This window comes from Stegostoma tigrinum, chromosome 38 (assembly GCF_030684315.1).
Source record: "Stegostoma tigrinum isolate sSteTig4 chromosome 38, sSteTig4.hap1, whole genome shotgun sequence".
NCBI classification, from domain to species: Eukaryota; Metazoa; Chordata; class Chondrichthyes; order Orectolobiformes; family Stegostomatidae; genus Stegostoma; species Stegostoma tigrinum.
In genome coordinates, this window is record NC_081391.1 from 7,731,533 (window position 1) to 7,756,327 (window position 24,795).

The window sequence follows — 24,795 nt, forward strand, 5'->3', positions numbered from 1 at the left end:
TAAAATTCTCTTCCTTGGCCCTAATTGTGTAATCTCCTGTAATTCCCCAGCCTCTGAAATATCTGTGCCCCATCTGATTCTGGTCTTTTGAACAATGTTGGTTTTAATAATTCCACTATTGATAGTTTTGCCTACAGTTATCTCTGAAATCCCTTCCCAATACATCATTGCTGCTCCAAACTCCTTCCTCATTGAAGATACTTCTTAAAACCCATCACCATGACAAAACTTTAAGGGACATTTTATTACATCAAAAGCCACTATATAGATACTGTGTGTTGTTGGTCACACTGTTGCTCAACCCCATTTAACTATTTGATGAAATGATGGCTGATTTGTTTCATACTCTGTTTAACTGCCTTGATCCTGTCACCCTTAAACTTACCCAATCTATCAGTCACAATTTTGAAATTGCTACAAATGAGTTAGGATGGATGAACCAATCCCTGTCCTTCACCTACTCCTATGCTAGTCACAACAAGTTTTAAGAAGAAAGGTAATATGGCCAATTATACTTAAAACAGTATGTAAACAATTCCGAGTCAGAAACAAATCAGCCAAGTTCCTTAAAAAAACAAATACAGGATCGGGTTATTGAAATCAAAACCTAATCAAGGAAAGATACAAAGGCAAAACAATTTTATCTGCAAAAACGTATCCTTAAAATCTAGCACACAACCTCTAAGTCTGAGATCTTAAAAATCTAAAATATCTGCTGCGTATTATCTTAAAATTAATTTGGTCAAATCCAGTTACATTCACAAAACAAAACAGATTGTCCAATTATTGGCTGTGGGCGAAGTCACTTTGCCCATAAGCCGTTGGCAGTGAGATTTCTTCCGGGATTGGGTATGGCTGAATTTTTTTATCTGGAGACAGCAGTGGTAGATTTCAGGTGTTAGGGCTGCCCATGGCTGAATCAGCACAAAGTAATTGAAAGTGGGTGAGTTGACACAAAATGGCTCAGGAAATAGTTAAATGGGGTTGAAACATTTAGCTGAAACATCAGCCTCCATAGTCTGTTCAAAGTTCAACTACAAGCTAGAACAATTGTAGCCTTCATAGAAGGAGTATATCGAATGTAACAAGTTTAAGACAGTAAACAAACGGTCTTGTGAAATGCACACAAAGGAGTCCTGTTGAATAAGAATTAAAAATGTAACTGCTGCTTGTATACAGACAGTTTGATAACGAACATGCTTGAGGAATACTGATAGAAGCCTCCATACTAGGCTGGACGAAAGTATGGTACTGATCATGGAATAGAAGGGTAGGATCTGACCCACATCAGTCAAGATCCCCTAAGTAATCTCAGCCACAGGTTATATAAAAAATGGAGTTTTAAGTATACAGGCATTAAAGGATTTAACTGCATTCCCATGGACTCTCAGTCTAAGGCAGACAGGAGAAGCTCTTGCAATTAGCAGGGGAGTACTGAATCACCAACCCAGGAGCTAACACCTGGAATGTGGTTGAGTAAGATGTATTGTGAAGGCCCATGGATAAATGATAAGGAAGTCTGGTAAACATCATGAGATGACCCAAAGCTATCATGGACTAATCCCACAGTTACATGATTAACCTGATTGGATATGTATATATCAATTAATAATGTGATTGGTTTGTAACAGCCAAAGGCAGGTTAAAAATAAAAATATAAAAAGTGTAAGTTTCCCTTTGTTCAGTGGAGAAGACCCTGCACTGCCAGAGGCACTCTCCCTTCCAGTGTAAAACAATAACCTCTTTAGATGTCGAGTAATTCATTTAGTCATTCTGCCCCGACACTAGGTTCTCCTTTAAGAACACTTGTGTTGTGGCATTGAAGACCTTTCTCTTGAGAAACTCTCTACTTGTAGCGATAAGGCCTTCCAGTTGGTTTTTCAGCTCACAAACTTTGTAGCAAGAGGTTTCTGAGATTGTGAAAAAGACAGAGAGAGCAACGGCTATTGCTCCAGACAAGATATCCCTCTAATTGTCTGTGTTCAAATTCAATAGATTATATCATCAATGAACTCAATTGTGTAAACTTGCTCTGAAATTATTAGACTCAAACATTCCAATCAAGGAGCTTGTGTCCCTTCCAAATACACTATTTTCCCTCCTTTGTCCTGCAAAGGATTATTTACAAAAAAATCCAAGATATAGATATGTGTTCAGTCAATTATATTCTCAATTAATATTTCAGACAACACATCTTCATATTGAAATTTTTCAAGCAGCTTTCCAGCCTCAATAGCTTGTTGCAGGGGGAGAGTTCTAGATTTCCACTATATTTTTGTATGAAGAAGTATTTCCCCAGATTAATTCTAACAGTCTAGGTCTAGTTTTTAAGAGTAAACACCCATGTCCTAGACTCCACCTCCCAGCCCCCATCCCTCCCCACAGGAAATTACCTTTCTTGCAATCCTGTTAATTTAATTCATCATGTGATCATCACAGTTTGATCAAAGAAGTACATTCTTAGTCTGGGCAGTCTGTTTTCAATGCTTAACCCTATTCTCCCTAGTGTCATCATGGTAAATACCATTGCAGCCCTTCAAAGCCAGGTTTCCTGAGGCACAGTGCCCAAAACTGAACACATTTAATGGTTCCCATTACTGAGATTAGAGTAGTGCACTAATCACGGCATCATCAATTGTTTTAAAAATCCATTAGTTCACCTTTAGGGAGGAGAATTTGCCATTCCAGCTAAGAATGGACACCTACATGTGACTCCAGATCCACAGTAACGTGGTCGACTCTTAATTGCCCACTGAAGTGACCCAGCAAGCCATTCATTTCTAGCGCAACTGGGGACAGCAGCAAGTGCTGTACTTGTCAGCGATGCTCACATCCTAACAAGGAATAAAGGGAAAAAATGGAGTCTAACTATGTCAGCAACATGACATCGATCCATCTGTATTCAAGCCCTCTTCAGCTATAGGCTCATTTCAACACCTTGTTAATTTATGATCATAATTGTCAGCTCATGTTTAGCAATTTCTGTATGTGGAGTCAGTGCATCTTTCTGCCCTGTAGTTCCAAGCCTCTTACTGATTGTAAAATACTTCAATCTGGTGTTTGTGCAACCTGCTCAAAATTTCAGCTTCAAAGAGGTGAAGAAGGAAAATAAAGTGTTGCACAATTGATAGCAAAGTATCATTCACAGGCACGGACTTCAGAGCATTTATCACCATTTCTGAGTCACTATTGACAATATGATCACTATAAGCAATCAAATGAAACATATACAAAATAATCCAAAGACGTGAAAAGAACATATTATAGCAGTTACATTCATTGACAACAGAGTAATTCACACTTCAGTCTCTCTCCTTTATGGTCTTCTAATTCTTTGGTAAACAGTTCAGTTTCGATATGATCTTGGCCATCCTGAATGTGGCTTCTTTTCTCTAAAGAAAATCAACAGAAGCACATACCAATCCCAGATCACACTAATAATCCAGCTACAGACATCAAAATATTCAGAAAAATGTGATAACGGCATTAAAATCATCATTTGAGAATTTGGAGACAATTTTTTACCACGAGTTTGAGTTTGATTTATTTTTGTCACGTATCAAGATACAGTGAAAAGCATTGTTTTGCGTGATCTACAGGCAGATCGTCCCATACAAAATGCATCAAGGGAGCAGGACAGAATGCAGAATACAGTGTTACAGCCACAGAGAAGGTGCAGAGAGAGAAATCAAAATTAACATTTGAGAGGTTTGTTCAAAAGTCTTATAACAGTGGAGAAGAAGTTGCTTTTGAATCTGTTCACACACATATTTAAACTTTAACTTCTGTTCTGATGGAAGAGGGTGGAAGAGAGTATAACTGTAGTGGGGAGGGTCTTTGATTATGTTGGTTGCTTTCCTGAGACAGCAGGAAGTGTAGATGGAGTCAATGGATGGAAAGGCTAATTTATGTGATGGACTGAGCTGTGTCCATGACTCCAAAGCAAGAAAGTGGAGTAGAGGATAATCAGACTAGTCACAAACTCACTGAATGGCAGGGCAGACTTCATGGGCTGAATGGCTTACTTCTGCTCCAGTATTCATGGTCCGACTTTTTAAAACAGAGGCAATGGGTTTTGGACACAGTCTACAAAGGTAACTTTTTTAAAAGTGGTTATGAAGTGATTCAGAAAAGTAACTGAAATGCATGTTTTCCAAGAATGCAGGTTGTTTAGTCAGATACCTGTGTTGTTAATTGATGATGCGGTTATACTACCGAGTTTATGATAGTCAGGAAACAAAATCAGGAGAGGTTGATGTTTTAATCTGAATCAAATTCAGAAGAATTAGGTTACAGTTTCATGCAGGCACAACAATCAGGTCCAGAGCAGTTTTCCAACAGCACAAGGATTTTAGTTTATGAAGTCTCCTAGCCATGAGAGTTTGTACAGACATTTTCATAACATCAGAACTGAAAAGGGTTCTGGGCCATAAGAGCTAGAAAATAGTCTTAAAACAATTCCAACAGTACAGGATGGAAAAAGAGACAGCTCAGTAAGAAATGAAAGGGTTAGACAGCAGAGCTATTTCTCTGGGATTGAATACCTGCAAAAGATTTTACCAAGATGGTGCCATGGTAACCAACTGCAAAAATTAAATTTATATTCTATCAAGCATGGATTTTGTCTGGGATCTGATATCAGCAGGGATTATATCAATAATAAGAGAAGAAGGATATAAGAATCGTAATGTTTGCTTACACGTGCATGTTGGCCACTCTTTTTGGACTGGACTCATCCATATCTATTCCCCAGCTTCTGCCACCTTGCTGCCTCTACTCCTCTGCACATAACCTTTGTCCTCACTGATCTTCAATAACTGCCCTGCTCTGAATTCTCTGACATTCATACCCTGTCCACAGCTCCCTCCTGTGATCACCCCAATTCTAACTTCACAACAAAAAGCAAAGTTGCTGGAAAAGCTCAGCAGATCTGGCAGCATCTGTGAAGGAAAAAACAGAGTTAAAGTTTCGGGTTCTTCTCCAGCCCTACCTTCACATCATGCTATCTGCTTCCTGTACATCCTTCTCTATCTGGTTCATCACTGGCAGCAGAACTTTCAACACCCTTTATCTGGCTTATTGGAACTTTGTCCTTAAACCTCTGCATCACATTACTCCTCTCCCTATTTTTAAAAATCATATCAAAACCCATTTATTTGGAACCTCAGTTTCCATCACTCCTCCATTAATTCTCCTACTCCAATGTGAAGGATTTTTTTTTGTTTATTAAACCCACTTTGTAAAAACAAGTTGTTGCTGGGGTGACTTCCTGATTCAGGTATTGAAGATTAAACATACCTTCTTCCCCAAAGTTCTTAAAGAAATATGATCCCACACTGAAAAGAGAAACAATCCATAGTCTTAAATCCAACCTGGAAATGTATCAGAATGAGCTTACAGGTTTGTAGGAGCATGCCCAACAAATTCCATAAGGTACAGGGTTCAAGCCACTTGCCAGGAACTCCAGATTCAAATGTTTGAGTCAATATCTTCACCATATTTGAATCGGTTGGATCCAACAGCATTCCAATCCGATTTCAGAATGAAAGGTAGCTTGATGGAATACATATTTAAGTTTTTAAAAGTGGTTAATCATTGGAATATATGAGGCTGCAGATGTTCTTTAACAATTGAATATAAGTTTGTTAGAGATAGGATTTATAATAATCTAGAAAGGAATAATTTGTTTGAGGATAGTCAACATGGTGTTGTGAAGGGTAGGTTGTGCCTTACAAACCTTATTGAGTTCTTTGAGAAGGTGACCAAACAGGTAGATGAAGGTAAAGCAGTTGATGTAGCATATATGGATTTCAGTAAAGCACTTGATAAGGTTCTCCACGGGAGGCTATTGCAGGAAATATGGAGGCATGGGATTGTGGGTGATTTAGCGGTTTGGGTCAGAAATTGGCTAGCTGTAAGAAGGCAGAGGGTGGTGGTTGATGGGAAATGTTCATCCTGGAGTTCAGTTACTAGTGGTGTACTGCAAGGATCTGTTTTGGGGCCACTGCTGTTTGTCATTTTTATAAATGACTGGACGAGGGCTTAGAAGGATGGGTTAGTAAATTTGCGGATGATACTAAAGTTGGTGGAGTTGTGGATAGTGCGGAAGGATGCTGCAGGTTACAGAGGGACATAGATAAGCTGCAAAAATGGGCTGAGAAGTGGCAAATGGAGTTTAATGTGGAAAAGTGTGAGGTGATTCACTTTGGAAGGAGTAACAGGAATACAGAGTACTGTGCTAATGGTAAGATTCTTGGTAGTGTGGATGAGCAGCGAGATCTTGGTGTCTATGTGCATAGGTCACTGAAAGTTGCCACCCAGGTTGATAGGATTATCGAGAAGACATAAAGTGTGTTAGGTTTTATTGGTAGAGGGATTGAGTTTTGGAGCCATGAGGTCATGTTGCATCTGTACAAATCTCTGGTGCGGCTGCACTTGGAGTATTGCGTACAGTTCTGGTTGCCGCATTATAGGAAGGATGTGGAAGCATTGGAAAGGGTGCAGAGGAGATTTACCAGGATGTTGACCGGTATGGAGAGATTTGAAGCTGTTTTGGTTAGAGAGAAGGTTAAGACGTGACTTAATAGAGACATACAAGATGATGAGAGGATTAGATAGGGTGGAAAGTGAGAGCCTTTTTCCTCAGATGGTGGTGGCTAGCATGAGGGGACATAGCTTTAAATTGAGGTGTGATAGATATAGGACAGACGTCAGAGGTAGTTTCTTTACTCAGAGAGTAGTAAGGGTGTGGAATGCCCTACCTGCAACTGTAGTACACTCGCCAACTTTTAGGGCATTTAAATGGTCATTGCATAAACATATGGATGATAATGGAATAGTGTAGGTTAGATGGGCTTCAGATTGGTTTCACAGGTTGGTGTAACATCGAGGGCCGAAGGGCCTGTACTGCGCTGTAATGTTCTATGTCCTATGTTGTAACAAGCAAACCAAGCTATATATATAACATTTAGAAAGATATTAACACAAATATCAACACAAAGGATCAACCTGTCTCCCAATACCTTTCATTGGAGACTTAATTTCATAAAAATATCATCCCTAACTCAGTTTCTTAAAACTTTACTTAATTGAAGCAATGCCCAGAGAAATGAAGAAGAGAATGGCTGTCTCTCAGTTTGTTGAATTGAAACAGGCACAATATGACAGTATAAAAGTTTATACAACCATGAGAGGTATAGATAGGGTTAATGGTAGGTGTCTTTTTCCCTAGAATGGGTGATTTCAAGACTGAAAGGAGCATTTTTAAGGTGAGAGGAGAGAGATTTAAAAAATACACAAGGGGAAAATCGTCTACACAGTGGATGGTTCACTGTGGAATGAAATTCCTGAGGAACTAGTGGATGTGAACACAATTACAATGTTTAAAAGATATTTGGATAAATACATGAATAGGAAAGGTTTGGAGTAATATGGTCCAGGAGCAGGTGGGACTAGTTCAGTTTGGGAATATGGTTAGCATGGACTGTTTGGACCAAAGGGTCTGTTTCCGTGCTGTATGACTCTATGACTCTTTATATAACACTTTAAATTGTTGTCATTAACTCCCTTATCACCTGGTCTCATAGATGGTTATCGCTATCAAAGGAGTGCTTATGTCATAGATTAGCAGGGTTTTATGCACATTGTTCTCTAAAGGACAGATTATGAAGTTACAAGTACTAACTCCTCCCAGACAATATAGAAATGAGAAGATTGGCAATGCAGTCCTGACATGTAATGTATGGAAAGGACACAGTCCAGTTTGTACAGGTTCAAAATGTTCAGGATGGATCATTAATATTTCTCAATGTGGTTAAACTCAGTTAATAATAAGCAGGGAGAGAACATTGTTGTATTCTTTAATCCCAGATGCACAGACCAGTTGTATTTGTCTTAGTTGGTTAAACGGCTAGCGAGAGGCTGACTTCAGACTTGCCTCCTCAGCCAAGGCAATGGGAAACCAGCTCAGGTTGAAGCACCAGCCAATAATGAGCCAGAGCTTTGGGCAGAATGGATATGGAATCAGAGATGTTGAGATTAATTGTCGCACAACTAATATCACCCAGGCAAAAATTAGATGAGCTTGAGACCCAGGGTGGGACCTTATTGATCTACATGACTCAGCATCACTCTATATTGTGTCAATGCTCACTGGACCATTCCCCTCAAATGAGATTTTCAGGGAGATATTTAGTTCGTACCCCACTGCAGTGCTAAAAAGTGTTTGTAAATCAATATTTTAATTTTAAAAAGAATATTGTCAACATGAGAATCACTGCAAAATGGGAACACTTACTTAATATAGGATTGACAACATTTAGCGTAGCTAGCTCACACTCTCCTGCAGCCAAACCACGTCCTGAAAAAAGTACAATTTATTTTATCTTGCAGATGACATTTGAACGAGGTTTCAGTTACAGGAAAAGCAATGTTCCCCATTCCCCAACCCCATTCAGCTGAATTTCCTAGGAGCATAACTGGACCCTGCAAATACCCAAGGCTGCGATTTTCAGAAGACAGAACAGATAACTTTCAAGTCTTCCTCTCTGTTTTTCAATATGTCTCCTTTCTGAATGACCAAGCTGCTCCTGTGAAAATCTGAGGCAAGAGCCTGGTTTCTAAACGCCACCAGCCAGAAGAAAACTGAAGCCTCAAAGGTAATGAATCAATTTGACTTAATCCCACCAAGATAATACTTCGGCTGTTTGACCAATCTTTTCCAGGAGCACTTCTTCGCTCACAATCTTGACATTTTGGAGAACCATTGAAATTGAAAGGATGTTGGCACACTCATAGTCTAACACCGAATGTACAGAAATAGATATTCAGTCCAAATAGTCTGCGTCATTGCTTACAATACTGTCCCAACAATGAAGGAGGACATTCAGCTCATTAACTCTTGGGGTGGCTGTTTGGCACAGTTATTCAATAGTTCCATTCCCCTGCTATTTCCAAACGGTCCTACAAAGTAATTTTTGTCAAGTATTTATCAAATTTGCTTATGAAAGTTACTATCAGTCTGGTTCCAGCATCCTTTCAGGCAGAACCAGGTCCCAGGAAACTTACTGTATCTAAAACAAAATCTTTATGTTGTTTTGTTAATTATTTAAAATCTGTGTATACAAGTTACAACTCTTGAGTCACTGGAATTAGTTTCCTTCTAAGTATCTCCTTAAATCCTTGGAATTAAAATGGGCAGTGGGGACATGAATACAAAATAGGATATGGAACAAAAGGCTGAGTGTACTTTGGATGTGCACAATAGTGTTCTGCAGGGATCAGTACTACACTTTTTGATTTACATTCATCAATTTACATTTATGATCACGGATATACAGACAGTTTCATGTCATCTGAAATTATTGAAAAAAAGTATTTAAAGCAGTACCACACGACAGACCTGTCAGCAAAGTTAGGGTTCATGGAATCAAAGGTATAATTGCAACTTGGATACGAAACTGGTTGAATGACAAGAAACAGAGAGTAGCAGTAAACTGCTGTTATGCAGGCCAAAAAAAAGCTTTATAATGGATTGCCCCAGAGGTTGGAATTTTCCTTTTTTTTCCCCTTTATTAATTCACAGGATGAGTGTGTCACTGGCAAGGGCAGTATTTATTACCAATCCCTAATTACCCAGTGGGTAGTTAAGAGTCAACCACATGCTATGGATCTGGAGTCACATGTATGCCAGACCAGGTAAAGATAACAGTTTCCTTTCCTAAAGGACATTAGTGAATTAGATGGTGTTTTTCCCACAATCAACACATGGTCATCATTAGATTCTTAATTCCAGATATTTATTGACTTCAAATTCCACCATCTGTCAGGGCAGGATTTGAACTCAGGTCCTCAGAACATTATCTAGTTCTCTGGGTTAACAGTCTAGCAATTATAACACTAGGCCATTGCCTCCACTGATATATATTAATTTTCCAGGCCTTGTTGTACAGTTTGTTTTGTGGCAAATGATGCCTAACTTGAAATTATTGTCAACCATGAGGAGAAAAATAGAAGTCTTCAATAGAGGGCAGACATATTGATGAAATTTAATTTAATCTAATCTCTGACAGCAGAAACACTGTTGAACAGTATACGAATTAAGAAGTAAAGGGAACTTTTAAGAAAAGAACTGCAATTATCGACAGCTACTTCAGTCGTCTTACAGATTGGATGAATCAAACTGGCAAAGATAGCTTGGGATAAAATAATGTATTCCAAACATATCTTAGATTAATAGTTGAGAAGCAACCACTGAAAAGGCTACTTTAGACCTAATGAGGCAGAGTTATTCGATAATTACTTAATAAAAGATCTTTTTGTTAAGAGTAATCGTAACACAATAGAATTTCACATTTCATTCAAGGCTGAGAAATGTTGATCTGAAACTAGAGTGTTGAACTTAAATCAAGGCTCTTAAAAGGATATGAAGACGGGTGGATGGTAAGCAGCAGGATGTTTCCTTCCCTATGTTTGACCTGATGCCATGAGATTTCATTTGGCCCTGAGTCAATGTTCAGGATTCTCAGAGCTCTTCCTTCCCTTTGGTGGAGCTGCCCTCCTGATGGGACAGGACATACCCAGAGAACTAACTGCCAGAATCCATTATTAAGTAGGCTATAGAAGCTGTTTTGGAATACCTTAATGCAGTCAGGCAGAGTCAACTTAGCTTCATGAAAGTGAAATGATATTTACCTAATTTACTAGTGGTTCTTTGAGAAAGTAACAAGCATTATGGATAAAAGGAATTTGGCAGATGTAGTGTATTTGAATCCAAAAGGCATTTGATAGGGTACCATATCAAATGTTACTACGCAATGTAAGAGCTCATGGTGTACATGGTAACATGCTTGCACAGATAAAGGATTAATTGGTTAGCAAGAAGCAGAGTTGGGATAAATGGATAATCTTCTGGTTGGCAAACTGTAACTAGTGGACTGTCACAGGAATCAGTGCTAGAACCTCAGCTATTTACATTCTACAACAATTATTTTGATCAAGAGACCAAATGTTTCATGCTAAATTTGCTTGTGCGGGAGTGAGTTGTGAAAAAAGCATAAGGATTCCAGAATGGAATATGAATAGGTTAAGTGACAGCTCTAAAATTTGTCAGATTGAGTGTAAAATGAGGATATGTGAAGTTGTCCACTTTGGAATGAAAAATTAGAAAAGCATTATAATGTTTAAATAGAGAGTGCAGCAATCAGTAGGACGGAAAGATGTGATTCATCTGTCAGGACAAGAAGTTACCAGGCAGGTACAGCAATGAATGGAGAAGGTAAATGGAATCTTGTTGTAAGGAGAATTGAATATACCATTGAGTACAATATAGACACCGTTAGTGAGACAGCATCTGGAGTACCCAGCTGGTTCTGATATTACATGATAGTTTCATTTTCATGTGATCTGACATTATAAGAAAATTGCACAATAACCGCGATATTTAAGGTGATTGGAACAGGATCGTGTTATAGCCAATACAGGTAGGAAAAGTTCGCATTCTACAACTAGTATTCTATAATTCTTCAATCACATTAAAACCAATTTGCGATTGAAGTCAGTTCTGCTGTAACGTGTATTCCATCAACACAAATTGGCTTAAATGTGATTGACGAATAGGGGAATGCTATTTCTAAAATGCAAATTTGTGTTGGCTACAACACATTTCCATCAGTGCACGGAAGAGTAAATATCGACATCACATGATCGTTTCATGGGCTTTGTTGTGAATTCGTACAATGTTAGCGCTGAAAGAGTCTCTGCGCCAGCATCATGTGATCATTTCGCAGGCTTTGTCATGAAGTGCTTTCTGTGAGAGGTACAGTACAACCTCCTCCCCCATCAAGTCATCTTGACATTTTTTCAAGGTAATGTGTTAAATTTACTTTTATTTCATTATTAGACAGATGAATGAGAGATGATATCGTTCAAATGTATCAGGTGCAGAGGGGACTTGACAGGGTGGATGGGGATGAAACTAGGAAACACAGATTTTTAAGAAAAGGGGTCTCTCTCTTAAGATAGAAATAAATAGACTTCTTTTTCCTGCTCAGTCATTCTTCCATGGAATTTTCTTCCCAAGAGAGCCACAATTGCTGTGTCACCAAATGCTTGTATAGAGATGGCTTCCTAATAGACAAGGAAACAAAGGTCATTGGGGATAGACATGAAAGTAGAGTTGAGAATACCATCAGACTAGCCCACTCCTGCTCCTAATCAGTATGTTTATAATAAAGCATACAGCATCCTGGGGTTTATCAACAGAGTCACTAAGTATAAAAGCTAGACAGTTAAACCTGTTTAAACACGAGTCTGGCTTCAACTTGAATATTGCATCCAATTCTGTGAACCATGCTTTAGGAAGGATGTGAACGCATTGGAGAGGCTGTGAAAAATGATTCCAGGTTTGAGGAACTTCTGTCGTGTAGACAGAGTGGAGAGATTGGGCTATTCTGACTGGAAAAGAGAAGGTTGAGAGGAGATTTAATAGATGCTTTCAAAGTTGTAAGCAGTCGGGTCAGAGAAACTACCCGTTGGTAGAAAGATTGAGAACTAGGGGACATGGGTTTGAGCTCATTGCAAGAGAAGCAATGGAATCATGCGGAGACACATTTTCATGCAGCAAGTGATGAGGATCAAGAGTGCACTGCCTCAAAATTGCAGATTTAATCAAGGCTCTCTCATTGGAATTAGATAATTATGTGGAAAAACAAAATGTGCACATCTACAGGGAAAATGGATGGGGGAGGGGCACAAAGTGAATTACTCCTTCAGAGGCCGTACAGATACATTGAGCCAAATGGCCTCCTGCAATGCAGCTAACCAAGTACCAACATGATTTGAAAAAAATCCCATGGGCAAGACTCCTCTGGTGAGGCAGGAGGTAGAAGGGAACACTTCCATACAATGAGGATAGCAATGTTAAAAGAGATGAGACATTGCTCTTCATTTTGTCCACAATATTAAAATCCAGCTTACACCAAATGTGGATTAGGCGTATCACAATTCAACCTCTTCTCTAGCCACAAATCTGCCATAAACCAATCCCAGAAAGCAACCTCCACTATATCATTCCCATACCCGCCTCACATACTTTCAGAATTTAAATGTTTTGTGCTTCTACAGGTACACGGTTGCTGGGCACATTCCATTTGACACAGTTCACCAAAGATAATTATAAGATGCAGGATGGAAGCCATTCAGTCCCAATCAGTCTGGAAAAACTCAGTTCATTGGAGTCAATGCAGAATTGAACCCCATTTGGCCACCTAAGTGCCAACTCAGTGAACTGAAGGAAATAAGTCACTTACCTTTCAGTGACGTCTTGGGAAAATATTTCAGCAAAATGTAAATTGCCAGTAAAACCACAAAGAGTAATGTGACTAAAACCACTGGCGTAATCCATCTGTGATGTGTGTCACTGACACTGATCTTTTCACAGTCTCCTTCAGAAACATCTACCCAAATACAAAGAAACGTTACTGAGACATAGACATAAAACAACATGAACCAATTCATTTTCTCATCCATTTTTTCTGCGCTATGTTTGGAGATATGAGTCATGCAGTGAGTAGCAGAGTAATGTTTACACTTACAACATTTCTTTTATTGTGGAAGTGTTCGTTATCTACAACTCATAAACAATGGGCCAGCATTTACAGTCAAAACAACAGTGAGGCTAAGAGCATTCACCATGATTTATTATACTGTTACTTCAAACGAAGGACACATTTATGTTGCATTGTTCTGTTGGCAATATTTCAGCCCCCATGTGGTTAAGGCGATACACAAATGCCTGATCTGTTTAAAGGCACCAGGTGCCCCATCACCTATTCCCAGTAATTTGCAGTATCAAGGCCACTGAGAGTTAAATGGACCACAGCAATAACCTTTCACCATCCTATCTAAACAGTCATGTTCCCAATAAGCAGCAATAGAGCAGCTTCAAGTGCTAAATGGTCCACTCCTGTATCTTTGTACAGTGAATTAGATCAAAAGAAGTAGGAACAAGCTGTTCCGACCTTCAAGCCTGCTCTGCCATTCAATAGGCTCATGGCTGAATCAGCATAACTCATATCCACTTTCCTGTCTTTTCCCCAAAACCCTTGATTCCCTGACTGATCAAGAATCTATCTCAGCCTTATATAAACACAAGTACTCTGTCTCCACAGCACTCTCAAAGACTCACAGCCCTCTGACAGAAGGAGTTCCAACTCATCTCACTCTTAAGTTAGTGCCCTTATATTTAGAGACTATGCCCTACGGTCCGAGGCTCTCTCGTCACAGGAAAATCATCTGAAGAAGGGTCTAGGCCTGAAATGTCAGCTTTCCTGCTCCTCTGATGCTGCTTGGCCTGCTGTGTTCCTCCAGCTCTACACCTTGTTATCTCAGATTCTCCAGCATCGGCAGTTCCTGCTATCTCTAAACATTTATCCTGTGAAGAGTCTTAAGAATCCTATATGTTTCAATGAGATCACCTCTCATTCTTCTAGATTTCAGTGAATAGAGTCCCAACCTGTTTAGCCTTTACTCATAAGACAAACCCTCCATACCAGGGATCATCCTGGGTGAACCTTCTCTGAACTGTCTCCAATGAAATTATATCTTAAATCTGGCTCTAGAAATTGGGCTGTTGGAGTGCAATTAATTAAATCAATAGTACCTATAATTAAGTTGTCAAGATATCTCCAAATACTATTGACAATAGAAAACAGTTGAGACAATTTACATTGTGGTGCTACATTGAGTTGTACAGGCCAGGAAAGTCCCACTGGACTGCTGGGTTACATCGACTAGGATCTCACCTGGGACCTTCCAGTTTAGTTCCACATTAACTGATCTCAGCCAGAAAAGTAGTTGATGATGTTACAATTGACCTCAATGTTTATGATCATGGGAGGGATAAAAATCAAACAGGGTTTTAGCCCCTAACCAGTATTCTAGCTTCCAATGCATATTGGATGGGCACAGGACTAGGTAATAAGTCTTGACGAGTTGAATAATATTGGAATTTACTGCAAACCTCACATATCAGGACAGCAGGTTTGCCATTGGGTGAGGAACAAAATCTGAACTTTTCAGGGACTCGACACACAAAACGGTGTCAGTCTATGTTTCAGATCACCCTCCAAGGGGAAGAATGTAATGTTTAATTTTACTTACTCCAATGTAATGTTGCAGTTTTATTCTTCTGGAGCTTGGGATTGTATATAGAGCAGGTATATGTCGAGTGTGATGTAGCTTGGATCCAGAGGATGGAGGTAATGCTGTACAGTCCTTCACGAGAAATATTAATGCCATTCTTAACTGTATTGTTTTCAGGAAGGGTGTTTGAGATGTCATTAGTCCAGTATACAAGTGGTTCTGGATACCCACCCCATGAGGAACAATTTAGCTTCACAAACGATCCATGATCCTGCTCGGATTCTGCAGTCAACACCGGATCTGTATAGTCAGCTATAATCATCAACCAAGAAGGAAAGTAATGCACAGAGGTTAGTTACAGGATTCAAGAAACAGTTTTAAACCTTAATTGAGGCATTCCTATGTCTCTTCCAATGAACAACATAGAAAGCTCTTCCACAGCTGAGATGAACATGTTGAGCATCCTTATCAGCAGTTCTGGAATGAATAGCCATGCTTTGTAACTTCACCAGGGACATCAGGGAGCATTGTTATAGGTAGGAGGCAGGAGGTTAAAAGGAGTTTTCACCCATGGGGTGGTTGGAACCTGGAACTCACTGTCTGTAACAGTGGTAGAAGCAGAAACCCTCATAACACTTCAAAAGTATTTAGATGTGCAGCTGCAATACCAAGACATACCAGGCTATGAGCCAAGTGCTGGAAAATGGGATTTGAATATTTAGGGATAGTAGGAATTGCAGATGTGGAGAATCTGAGATAACAAGGTGTAGAGCTGGATGAACACAGCAGGCCAAGCAGCATCAGAGGAGCAGGAAGGCTGACGTTTCGGGCCTAGACCCTCCTTCAGTTTGGGATTATGTTCAGCATGAACTGTTTGGACTAAAGGGTCTGTTTCCGTGCTGTATGACTGTATGACCAAGAGTTAACCACATTGATGTGGGTCATGAGTCACATACAGCCCAGACTAGGTAAGAATGGAAAATTCCTTCTCTGAAAGGTATTTGTGAACCTGATGGGGTTTTAATAAGAATCCAGCAGTTTCATGGTCACCATTAACGAGCCTAACCATTTAATTTAATTTCAGACTAATTTAATCAACTAAATTCAAATTCAGTTAAATGTGGTCTTAAGAGGCCAGTAATATGACCGGTATACTGCTGTTTACTACCTGACAGCTTAACGCTAATAGAATAAATTGTAAATTAGGTCATATGTCTTTTTAGTGTTGCCTGTGGTAATGCTTTCATCTCTGAGTCATAAAGTGGTGGGTTTAATTCCACTGTAATATCTTGAACACAAGGTACACAGGAAGTGTATTTTCCCAGAACGAAAATTAAAGGAAACAATTGTTGAGTATTACTGACTTCTACTCTGACCAAGCACATCATGGGCCAGTACTCCAATTTGCTGTTCTGTGTTGCACTACCTACTTCCAATACCAAAGCGTGCTGTGCAAAAAAACAGCTGAGCTATTAAGGCAAAGAGATTGATGCAACTATTAAATAGAACATAGTGCACATTAAGCACAGTTATTAAGGAAATTCACTCATATAAAACAAAGAAAATCTCAATAGACATTTAACTCTTCTACACTTAAATCACAGCTAAACAAAAAAAGAGAAAGCTTTACCTGCTATTTGCAAACTGACTGATGCAGATAGAACCACGTCATACCCTGTCTGCTGTTCCATCTGAACTACGCAGGTGTATTCAGATTCATCACTCACTCGGAGGTCAGACAGGAGAAGAGAGAAGTTGCCTTGTTTGAACTCTTTGGTAAAAAGTTTGGTTCTATTGCTGTAGTCCTGGTTATCTTGTTCTTTGCCTGAGTGGAAGGCATGGACTAACTGGTCAGCCATCTGCCAGTACACACGTATCTCATCAATAGCATGAATTTTTGTAGAGCTATCCACACAGGGCAGAAGAGCACTTTCCCCAACAATTCCTGAGACCGTGAGGGTAGACAAGGAAACTGGAAAATAAAAATTAAGAATACATGAAAATGCTGTTGTACAGGTGATGAAAACTGGAAAAGTAATAAACAATGAGGAGAACATTACAGGCTGATAAGTGGGAGGTACTAGAAAGGATGATTATATATTAGATTAGAGTACCTACAGTGTGGAAACAGGCCCTTCGGCCCAACAAGTCCACACCACCCCTTGAAGCATCCCACCCAGGCCCATGCCCCCATAACCCACACACCCCTGAACACTATGGGCAATTTAGCATGGCCGATCCACCGAGCCTGCACACCTTTGGATTGTAGGCGGAAACCGGAGCACCCAGAGGAAACCCACGCAGGCACGGGGAGAATGTGCAAACTCCACACAGACAGTCACCCAAGGCTGGAATTGAACCTGGGTCCCTGGCGCTGTGAGACTGCAGTGCTAACCACAGAGCCACCGTGCCACCCTATATTTAGACCAAAAGTCACCAGGATCAGGCAGAATGCAGAGGGTCCTTAGGGAAGGAAAGAGAAATGAGGATGCTGCCTGGACTGGAGGGCTTATCTTATGAAGAGAGGTTGACTGAGCTCGGTCTCTTTTCATTGGAGAAAAGGAGGAGGAGAGGGGACCTAATTGAGGTATACAAGATAATGAGAGGCATAGATAGAGTCGATAGCCAGAGACTATTTCCCAGGGCAGAAATGGCTAGCACGAGGGGTCATAGTTTTAAGCTGGTTGGTGGAAAGTATAGAGGGGATGTCAGAGGCAGGTTCTTTACGCAGAGAGTTGTGAGAGCATGGAATGCGTTGCCAGCAGCAGTTGTGGAAGCAAGGTCATTGGGGTCATTTAAGAGACTGCTGGACATGTATATGGTCACAGAAATTTGAGGGTGCATCCATGAGGATCAATGGTCGGCACAACATTGTGGGCTGAAGGGCCTGTTCTGTGCTGTACTGTTCTATGTTCTATGTTCTATGAGGAGCACTGGCTACAATCTTCCTATCCTTCTTTAATATAATTGCATCTGTGAGACAGCACGATAGCTCAGTGGTTAGCACTACTGCCTCACAGCTCTAGGAACCTGGGTTTAATTCCACCCTTGGGTGACTGTCTGTGTGGAGTTTGCACCTTCTCCCTGTATCAGTATGGGTTTCCTCCAGGTGTTCCAATTTCCTCCCACAGTCCAAGAGTGTGCAGGTTGGGGTGGATTGGCCATGCTAAATTGTCCAAAGTGTCCAGGGATGTATAGGCTGGGTAGATGAACCATGGAAAATGCAGGATGAGAGAGTAGGGAGTCCCTTTAGCCTTAAGAAAACAGAGAGAAGAAATGGATTCAGATTAAAACTGCACCCAGGCACATTTCCTACCATCTCATAATTGATGGAGACTTTGGAGAGATTGTTCACTGGCAGCCTGTACAAGGATGATTCATATTTCAGAAGATCGAGAAAGATGAAAGTGAATCATGCCCATTGAGCATCAATAATATGTTGGCAACATGAAAGGGTACTTGAGTTGTCGCTAAGAAATGGACATTTATATTTACCTGTTCCCCAACACAAGAGCAATCCACACTCAAACAGCCCAGGTATCAGTCTGGCTGCCCTAAGACAAAGTAAAAAGAATTATTATTTCCAAAGCTATTAAAAGGTTTATGACAGTGTATTTGTGACATTTTTCTTGACAATTTGATGCAATAGTTTTGTCACCATATCTCAGGGTTGAATTTCTTTTTGCACTTTCCTGTTGCAACTTCATTGGAAATGCAGCCATCAACTGACCTGAAATTCTCTTGCAATGAAGGCTAATATGTATTGTGATCAAGAAATGCCTTGTGAAAAATTGTTTCAAAGTCCTTTTACTGACCTCTTTAAAAAAAGTACAGGTATCCACAATCTGAACTGCACAGATATTAAATGCAAAGCCATCATAATACTGCGCTACTTGGTACATTAGCTACTGAAAAAGGCTTAGGTGTCAGCCATGGCTCAGTTAGTAGCACTTTTGCCTCTGATTAGAGGATAATGGATTCAAGTAGAGGCAGCACAAATACAATATTTAGGGGCATTCCAATTACAACATTTAAATGCACTTGATGGGTATACAAATAGAAATAGTTTAGAGAGAATTGGGCCAAATGCTGAAAAATGACATTCGGTCAGATTGGGATGTCTGTTTAGGATGAATGAGTTGGACCAAATTATCTGTTTCTATTATGACTCTATGACTTTATAACTCTATAACTCCACGTATACAGATAAAACAGGATTTGCTCCAACCAAAGAAGTTACATTACTTGACAAAGCAGGAAAAATCTCAAGGAAATTAAAATATTTGGTTTAAAAATTAACAAGGAACAGAAGTCGCGGCTCAGCTTAACTTAATGTGCAACTGCAACAATTAGTTGGTTTGTTCTGAGCAGCAGTCAAGCCACAAAATTCCTGAGAAACATCTTTTAGGATATGCTCAAACATACACTTGATTGGCAGCTAAGTCCTAGCAATTTCTTCTGTCTTAGTTATCAATTGTCTTTATCAGTTGTTCTTTCACGTTCTTTCTTTGTGAAAGACCAGACAGCTTTAGTAGGTGGTGAGAAAAAGAGTCAGAGATATACAGTACAGGAACAGACCCTTCAGTCCAGCTCATCCATGCCAACTGGATAGCCTATATAAATTTAGTCCCATTTGCCTGCATTTGGCCCATATCCCTATAAATCCTACTTACTCATATACTCATCCAGACACCTTTTAAATGTTGCAGTCGTACCAGCTTCCACCACTTCCTCTGACAGCTCATTGCATACACATACTACGCTCTGTGTGAAAAATTTGCCCTTTAGGTCCCTTTTATGTCTTTCCCCTCTCACCTTAAACCTATGCCCTCCAGTTTTGGACTCCCTAATGACAGGGAAATGACCTTGCCTATTTATCCTATCCATACTCCTCGTGACTTTATAGATCTGTAGGAGGTCACATCTCAGCCTCCAGTCCTCAGGAGAAATAGCCCCAGCCTATTCAGTCTTTCCCTACAGCTTCAAACCCTCCAACCCTGGCAACACTCTTGTAAATCTTTTCGGAACTCTTCCTAATTTCACAACATCCTTCATATAGGAGAGGGACCAGAATTGCATGCAATACTCCAAAAGTGGCCAAACCAGTGTCCTGTACAGCCTCAACATGATCCCCCAACTCCTGTACTCAATATACTGACCAATAAAGGCAAGCATACCAAACACCTTCTTCACTATTCTATCTACCTGCAGGTCCACTTTCAAAGAGCTGTGAACCTGCTCTCTAAGGTCTCTTTGTTCAGCAACACTCCCCAGGAACTTAGCATTAAGTGCATAAGTCCTGCCCTGATGTGCCTTTCCAAAATGCAGCACCCCACATTTACCTTAATTAAATTCCATCTGCCACTTTCTGGCCCATTGGCCCACCTGATCAAGATCCCATTGTACTGTGAGGCAACCAACTTCACTATCTATTACACCTCCAATTTTAGTGTTATCTGCAAACTTACTAACCATACCTCCTATGTTCATATCCAAATCAATTGCATAAATGACAAAAAGCAGTGGATCTAGCACTAATCCTTGTTACACACTCCTGGTCACAGATCTCCAGTCTGAAAAGCAACCCTCCACCACCACCCTCTGTCCTTTGAACCAGTTCTGTATCCAAATAGATAGTTCTCCTTGTATTCTGTGTGATCTAGCCTTGCTAACCAGTCTACCATGAGGAACCTTGTCAAACACCTCACACTGAAGTCCATATAGGTCACATCCACTGCTCTGCCCTCATCAATCCTCTTCACTACTTCTTCAAAAAGCAAAATCAAGTTAATGAGATTTCTCACACACAAAGCCATGTTAACTATCCCTAATTAGTCCTTGCCTTTCCAAATACATGTAAATCCTGTCCCTCAGGATTCCCTCCAATAACTTGCCCACCAGCGATGTCAGACTCACCGGTCTGTAATTCCCTGGCTTTTCCTTACCACCTTTCTTAAATAGTGGCACGTTATTAGTCAACCTCAAGTCTTCCGGCACCTCACCTGTGGCTATCACAGCAATATCTTCCCTAGCTTCCCACAGAGTTCTAGGGTGCACCTGATCAAGTCCTGGGGATTTATCCATGTTGATGCATTTTAAGATGTTCAGCATTTCCTCCTCTGTAATATGGACATTTTTCAAGATGTCACTACTTATTCCACCACATTGTCTGTCTTCCATATCCCTCTCCACAGTAAATACTCATTTAGTATCTCCCCCATCTCCTGCAGATCCACACATAAGTGGCCTTGCTGATCTTTAAAGGGCCCTTTTCTCTCCTTAGCTACCCTTTTGTCCTTAATGTATTTGTAGAATCCCTTTGGATTCTCCTTAACCCTATTTGCCAAAATTATTTCATGTTCCCTTTGTGCCCTCCTGATTTCCCTCTTAAGTGTACTCCTACTGCCTTTATACTTTTCTTGGGATTCTTTGTGAAATAACTCCACAGAGGCTGGTATCCCATCGCAATGTCACCCTTAATTGATACTGATGCGGCTTTCTCCGAGAGTGAACAGAACCTCTGATACAGAGATAATGGGAACTGCAGATGCTGGAGATTCCAAGATAATAAAATGTGAGGCTGGATGAACACAGCAGGCCAAGCAGCATCTCAGGAGCACAAAAGCTGACGTTTCGGGCCTCTGATGAAGGGTCTAGGCCCGAAACGTCAGCTTTTGTGCTCCTGAGATGCTGCTTGGCCTGCTGTGTTCATCCAGCCTCACATTTTATTATCTTAGAACCTCTGATACTCCTGTTTATATCTGTCAGCCAGGGCTCCCTGATTGAACCAAGTTAATAGCCCCAATCAGGGAACTCATATTCTGTGAAGTCCACCTGATTGACCTTGTTACAATCACTACACTTTGGAATTTTATTCATAACATAATTTAATATAGAAGTCAAAAATTTATTTTAAACTTTAGACAGAGAGGAAAGTTTGGCAACTAGCATGTACCATATATACTTGTATGAAGTTAATATTTTTAGTTCAAAAGTCTTGGGATTGACTTTTACATGGATGCACGGTAAAATTGAGACCACAAGCAAGTTAGCCATCATGCAATTGAACTGTGAAGCAGACTCAAAGGACTGAATGGCCTACTCCTGCTCCTAAGTCCTACTGTCCCATTTGATGCTTGATCACCCAGGAAAATCCAAAAGAAACTGTAATGAACTGTGGAAAATTTGGTCTCAAATAATTACCAGTAAGTAATTTTACACTCACAACATGTGAACATTTGTCATTGTAACCTTATCACTTCAATAATTTGAATAAATCATAACAAAATGAAAACATACAAATGTCCAGAATAAATATATGTTCCTTGAAGTGTCCTTGATGAATTAATCATGACGAACAAAAGAAGTTCAAGCTTGTATTAGATCAAAGGAGGTGGCTTGTAAGAGTCACAGATTCGCTACACAGCGTAGAATCAGGCCATGTGGTCCATTGAGTCCGCACTGACTCTTCAAAGGGCATCCCAGCCATGCACCCCATCCGTACATTTCCTATGGCCAATGCACTCAACCTTCACACCCCTGGACATTGTGGGCAACTTAGCACAGTCAATCCGCCTAACCTACACATCTTTGGTCTCCTGAAACAGGAGCACCCAGAGGAAATCCGCATACAGAATATGCAAACTCCACACAGACAGTTGCCTGAGCTTGGATTCGAAACCAGGTTTCTGGCATTGTCCAGCAGCAGTGCTAACTACTGAGTCACTGTGACCTTGAGCATTGGGAGCAATTTAGAATCCATCAATGGATGATCAAGAAAGCGGTAAAGACTGCAAAGAGACAATATGAATGCAAGCTAGCAAGTGATATAAGGTGGACTGTAAAATATTCTTTGGGTGTGTGAAAAGAAAAAGGTTAGGAAAGACAAAGATATTATAGGGAGATGCAGGAGAATTTATAATTGGGAATAGGGAAATGGCAGAGAAATTAATTGCAAGGAATTATGTGGATGACCAATTTAGGATTGACTCGTAGTGCGGTACACTTGCATGTACTGGGAGAAACATATTAAAAGATAGAAGCCTGTTTGTCATGGACAGTTAAAACATATACACACACACTACACACACACCACACTTGTTTCAACTCAGCAAAATAGGTGACAACCTTTCAATGGTCCATTTCTCAGGATGCCCTGAACTATCTGAATCAACCGGCATGGTTTGATATTTAAACAAAGCCTAGCTGTTAACCATCAAGCAGCATTATTGAGTGCATTCTTCATGGCAATATCTCTAAGAATCACAGTCGATTTGCCAGTCAATCGGCATCCTCCTCCCATTCACTGAAAATATTGGTTTGCCCCTTGAATCTGTATTCTGCCAAAATGTCCTGACGAATGCAAGATGAAAGGCGTCAACAAAATGTGCCCTTTTTCAGAAATACTAGACAATTATTTTGCATCTATTTTCCTGGAGGAAAATACAGAAAATTTCCCATAAATACAAGGGAACTAAGGCCTTGTGAAAATAAGGAACTGAAAGAAATTAGTGTTAATATAGAGGTAATAATCAAAAGATTAATTGGATTAAAGGCTGATAAATACCCTGGACCATTTGCACTACATGCTACAATATTGGAAGAGGTAGTTATAGAGATAGTGGATGCATTAGTGACAATATCTCAGAGTTCTGTAGACTCTGGAAGAATGGCTACAGACTGGAAAGTAGCCACTTTAACTCTATTATTTAAGAAGAGCAGAGAAATTGAAAATTACAGCCTTATTAGTTTGACATCTGTGGTAGGGAAGTGTTAAAATCTATTATCCAATCGATTATGAAGGATGCGATAAATAAATAACTAGAAATTAACGCAACTGGGCAGAATAAGGATGGATTTATGAAAGTATTTGACAAGCCTTCTGGAATTGTTTGAGGGTATTACTTGTCGCATAGATAAGGGAGGACCAGTGGGTGTGGTGTGTTTGGATTTTCAGAAAGCTTTCAATATCTCCCAAACAGGAGGTTAGTAAACAAAATTGAGCCACATCGGATTGGGGGTAATACACTGCTCTGGATTGAGAATTGTTAATCGACAGAAAGAGAAAGAAGGAATAAACAGGCCACTCTCATGGTGGCAGGCCGTTACCGGTGGAGTACTGAAAGGATCAGTGCTTGGAACATGCCTGTTCACAATCCATATCAATGATTTGCAAATTTGAACCCATTGGAATATTTCCAAATTTTCCAATGACACAAAACCAGTAGGGTTTTCTTAAGCTAAAATATCATGGGGTTGACTTATCCATGAGGTTTCCCTTGACAGATCTATGGATACTCAATGGTACCAAAAAGTTCTGGAAATACTCAGGTGGGAATGTGAGCTGAGGAGGGTGATCATTGGCAGGTGGAATATAGTGTGAATAAATGTGAAATTATCCACCTTGGTAGAAATAAAAACAAAAATGCAGAATTTCTCTCTTAAGTGGTGAAAGGTTGGAAATTGTTCATGACCAAAACGACCTGGGCATCTTTCGTAATGAGTCACTAAAAGATTGCAGACAGATACAGCAAGAAGTTAGATAGGCAATTAGTATACTGGCTTCAACAAAAGGAGAATTATGTACAGGAACAAAGATATCTTGCTGAAATTATACACAGCCTGATGAGACTGCATCTAAAGTACTCTGTACAG

General features: G+C 40.0%; 1 protein-coding gene across 1 annotated transcript in view; it reads right to left on the reverse strand.

The window, feature by feature from the left end:
- LOC125447171 (CD276 antigen-like) overlaps positions 1-24,795 on the reverse strand; it is a 57,694-nt gene that overhangs the window by 1,635 nt on the left and 31,264 nt on the right. Inside the window, exons 4-9 of the mRNA XM_048521363.2 lie at positions 18,637-18,695; positions 16,772-17,113; positions 15,160-15,453; positions 13,308-13,454; positions 8,297-8,359; positions 3,275-3,392 (exon numbers count right to left, since the gene is read on the reverse strand). Of these exons, the coding sequence (XP_048377320.1) occupies positions 3,277-3,392; positions 8,297-8,359; positions 13,308-13,454; positions 15,160-15,453; positions 16,772-17,113; positions 18,637-18,695 (1,021 nt within the window). The 3' untranslated portion in view covers positions 3,275-3,276. The remainder of the gene's footprint in view (positions 1-3,274; positions 3,393-8,296; positions 8,360-13,307; positions 13,455-15,159; positions 15,454-16,771; positions 17,114-18,636; positions 18,696-24,795) is intronic.